Here is a 3168-nt window from a genome sequence, read left to right as displayed (position 1 = left end):
AAGCAGGTGTCATGTAGCTGTATATTGTTTCATGTCACCAGATGCTTGGGAATGTTCGGCTCAGGGTTCGATTGATTTAGTAATAACTGTCACTGAGGTACTCTGAGACTGATGATCTACTGTACAACAGGGAGGGGAGAGGACACACATACACACACACAGGGAAGTGGTTAGAGGAGAGGTCAAAGGCTATATAGAACGCTCTGTATACACCACACCCCTCCCTGTTCTCTCACTCACCAGTTACTCTAAAACAGATGAGGGAACTGAAGTTATGAAAAGAGGTCAGAATAGCTGTTTGCTCAGATTAGTTAGCATCTTTAAAGGGGATAACCTATCAAATCAAATGTTATTTGTCACATACACAGACTACAGCAGGTATAAAAGGTGCAGCGAAATGCTATGTGATGGCTTCCACAACAATGCAGTACATCAGTCAATAACAATAATAACAATAGAAAGAGTCAAGTCAAAAATAACAAGTAATAGAAGTAATGAGCGGTAGTATGCATAGTAATAATGGACTGTATTACACTGTATTAACAAATATAGAGTAGGTAGTGGAATACAGCAATACAGATAGAACAGCAACGTTTACTGTGTGTGTGTGAGAGTTCTAAGTGCGCGTGGGTGCTTGTGTGTGTTTATCAGTGTTTGTGTGTAAGTTTGTGTGTAAGGCTTGAATGTGTGGGTAGTCAGTGCAAATAATCTCTACGGTGCAGATAGTCTCTGAGTTGCAAATAGTCTCTAAGGTGCATGTCTGTGCAGGTCTTCAACAGCCTGATGGCCTGGCAGTAGTAGTTGTCTCTGAGTCTGTTAGTCTGAGATCCAATGCTCTGATACCGCTTGGCAGATGGTAACAGCATGAACAGTCTGTGGCTCGTGTGCCTGGAATCCTTGATGGTCTTTCGGGACTTCCTCAGACACTGCCTGGAGTAGATGTCCTGGGCCGTCCGCACAACTCTCTGTACCACTCTCTGTAGAGCCTTCCGGTTGATGTCAGTGCAGTTGCCATACCAGACGGTGATGCAGCTGGTCGAGATGCTCTTGATTATGCAGCTGTAGAACTTCTTGAGGACCCGAGGGCCCAGGCCAAATTTTTTCAGGCGCCTGAAGTTGAAGAGGCACTGTTGGTGGTGTGATTGGACCATGTCAGGTCATCTGTGATGTGCACGCTGAGAAACAAGCTTTTGACCCTCTCCACAGCAGCCCCGTCGATGACAATAGAGCCATGCTTCCCCCCTGTTTCCTGTAGTCCACGATCATCTCCTTGGTTTTGTTGACGTTAAGGGAGAGGCTGTTTTCCTGGCACCACTCTGCCAGGGCTCTAACCTCCTCCCTGTAGGCTGTCTTGTCACCGTTGGCGATCAGGCCCACCACCATCATGTCGTCAGCAAACCTAATGTTGGTGTTGGAGTCGTGCGTGGCCACACAGTTGTGGGTGTACATGGAGTACAGGATGTGGCTGAGCATGCACCCCTGGGGGACCTTCATGCAGAGGGTCAACGTTGCAGAGGTGTTGTTGCCTACCCTCACCACCTGGGGTCTGCCTGTCAGGAAGTCCTGGATCCAGCTGCAGAGGGAGATGTTCATGCACAGGGCCTTGAGCTTAGTGTCGAGCTTGGAGGGGACTATGGTGTTGAACGCTGAGCTGTAGTTGATGAACAGCATTCTCACATAGGTGTTCCTCTTGTCCAGGTGGTATAAGGCAGTGTGTAGAGCAATGGCAATTGCATCATCCGTGGATCTGTTGGGGCAGTATACAAATTGAAGTGGATCCAGGGTGTCAGGTAAGGTGGAGCTGATGTGGTCATTGACCAGCCTGTTGATGCACTTAATGATGACAGAAGTGAGTGCTACAGGGCGATAGTCATTTAGGCAGGTTACCTTGGTTTGCTTGCGTACAGGGACATTGGTAGACATCTTGAAGCATGTGGGCATCACAGACTGGGACAGGGATAGTTTGAATATGTCCGTGAACAGCCAGCTGGTCTGCACAAGCTCTGAGGACGCAACCAGGGATAACGTCTGGGCCGGCTGCTTTGCGAGTATTGTGTTTAGCTCATCTGGGAAAGATTCATTGGTGTTTACTACACAGCTAGTTTTCCCTTTGTAGTCTGTGATTATTTGTCGTCCTTTCCACATGTGTCTCGCCACATGCGTTGGGCCGCGCCCTCAGTTATTTTGCTGATATTGCTATTTACCCACGGTTTCTGGTTGGGATATGTATGGCAAAGTTGGCTTGGAGCTAGCAACAGGGCAAACATTGTTTGCCCCATCTTGTCCTATCCCCCTCGCTCTCTCTCATCCCTCTCTCGCTCTCTTCTCCTCCCTCCCTCCTCTCTCTTCCTCCCCCTCTCTCTTTCTCCAACTGTTGCTAGCCAAAACCACAACACACACTCTAATGGAACAACATGAAAGGGGAGGGGAGGGATGAAGGCTGTTTAAACTGGCTGGGGTCCATTGGGCAGGTACTACACAACACAATAATCAGAGAGAGAAAGAGAGAGAGAGAGAGAGAGAGAGAGAGAGAGAGAGAGAGAGAGAGAGAGAGAGAGATCTTGCCAATTCCAGAGTTCTTGACAGTTCCGGGCAGGCGGCAGCTGGGTCAGTCAGTTTTCCCAGAGTCCTCTCCTTCCCTCCCTCCAGTCTTGTCTTCTGGGAGTCTAGTATAAAGGGAGTCTAGTATAAATGGTGTGTTTGTTCTGCTGATTTTTATCTCCTGTTGTCTACTCTCTGTTCACACAGGTAATCACAAATAATCTCTCTCTGACACACACACACACACACACACACACACACACACACACACACACACACACACACACACACACACACACACACACACACACACACAAACACACCCTGCCGCTCCGTTCTGTCCTCTATGGTAACCTGTAGATAATGGTGTCTCCAGGAGCATACCTCTCATTTCTGATTTGATGATTACCGAACAGCTTAGTTTTATACCTCTGAAACCTGACCACACAGGAACATACGGGCACCTGTGGAGAGTAGTGGAGGAGAGGAGGAATGGAGAGTAGGGGAGGAGAGGAGTGGGAGAGGAGGAGGAAAACGGGGACGTTAAACGGAAAATGGCAGCATGCCATGTGGCAAAGTGCCCTTCCAGCTGCCTGCTACCTGTTTGTTGAAAAGCCTTTCCATCAA

General features: G+C 48.4%; 1 protein-coding gene across 1 annotated transcript; it reads right to left on the bottom strand.

Moving 5' to 3' along the window:
- Positions 1-695: 695 nt before the first annotated feature.
- LOC115193031 (uncharacterized) lies at positions 696-2105 on the bottom strand. The gene is made up of 3 exons (XM_029752025.1): positions 1888-2105; positions 1327-1747; positions 696-1127 (listed from the first exon to the last, which is right to left on the bottom strand). Exons 1-3 carry the CDS (start codon positions 1911-1913, stop codon positions 696-698), a joined length of 879 nt encoding a protein of 292 aa, XP_029607885.1. The 5' UTR covers positions 1914-2105.
- Positions 2106-3168: the final 1063 nt, after the last annotated feature.

The sequence above is a fragment of the Salmo trutta genome, chromosome 4, assembly GCF_901001165.1.
Source record: "Salmo trutta chromosome 4, fSalTru1.1, whole genome shotgun sequence".
Classification (NCBI taxonomy): Eukaryota; Metazoa; Chordata; class Actinopteri; order Salmoniformes; family Salmonidae; genus Salmo; species Salmo trutta.
This window is presented reverse-complemented; position numbering and strand designations above follow the sequence as displayed.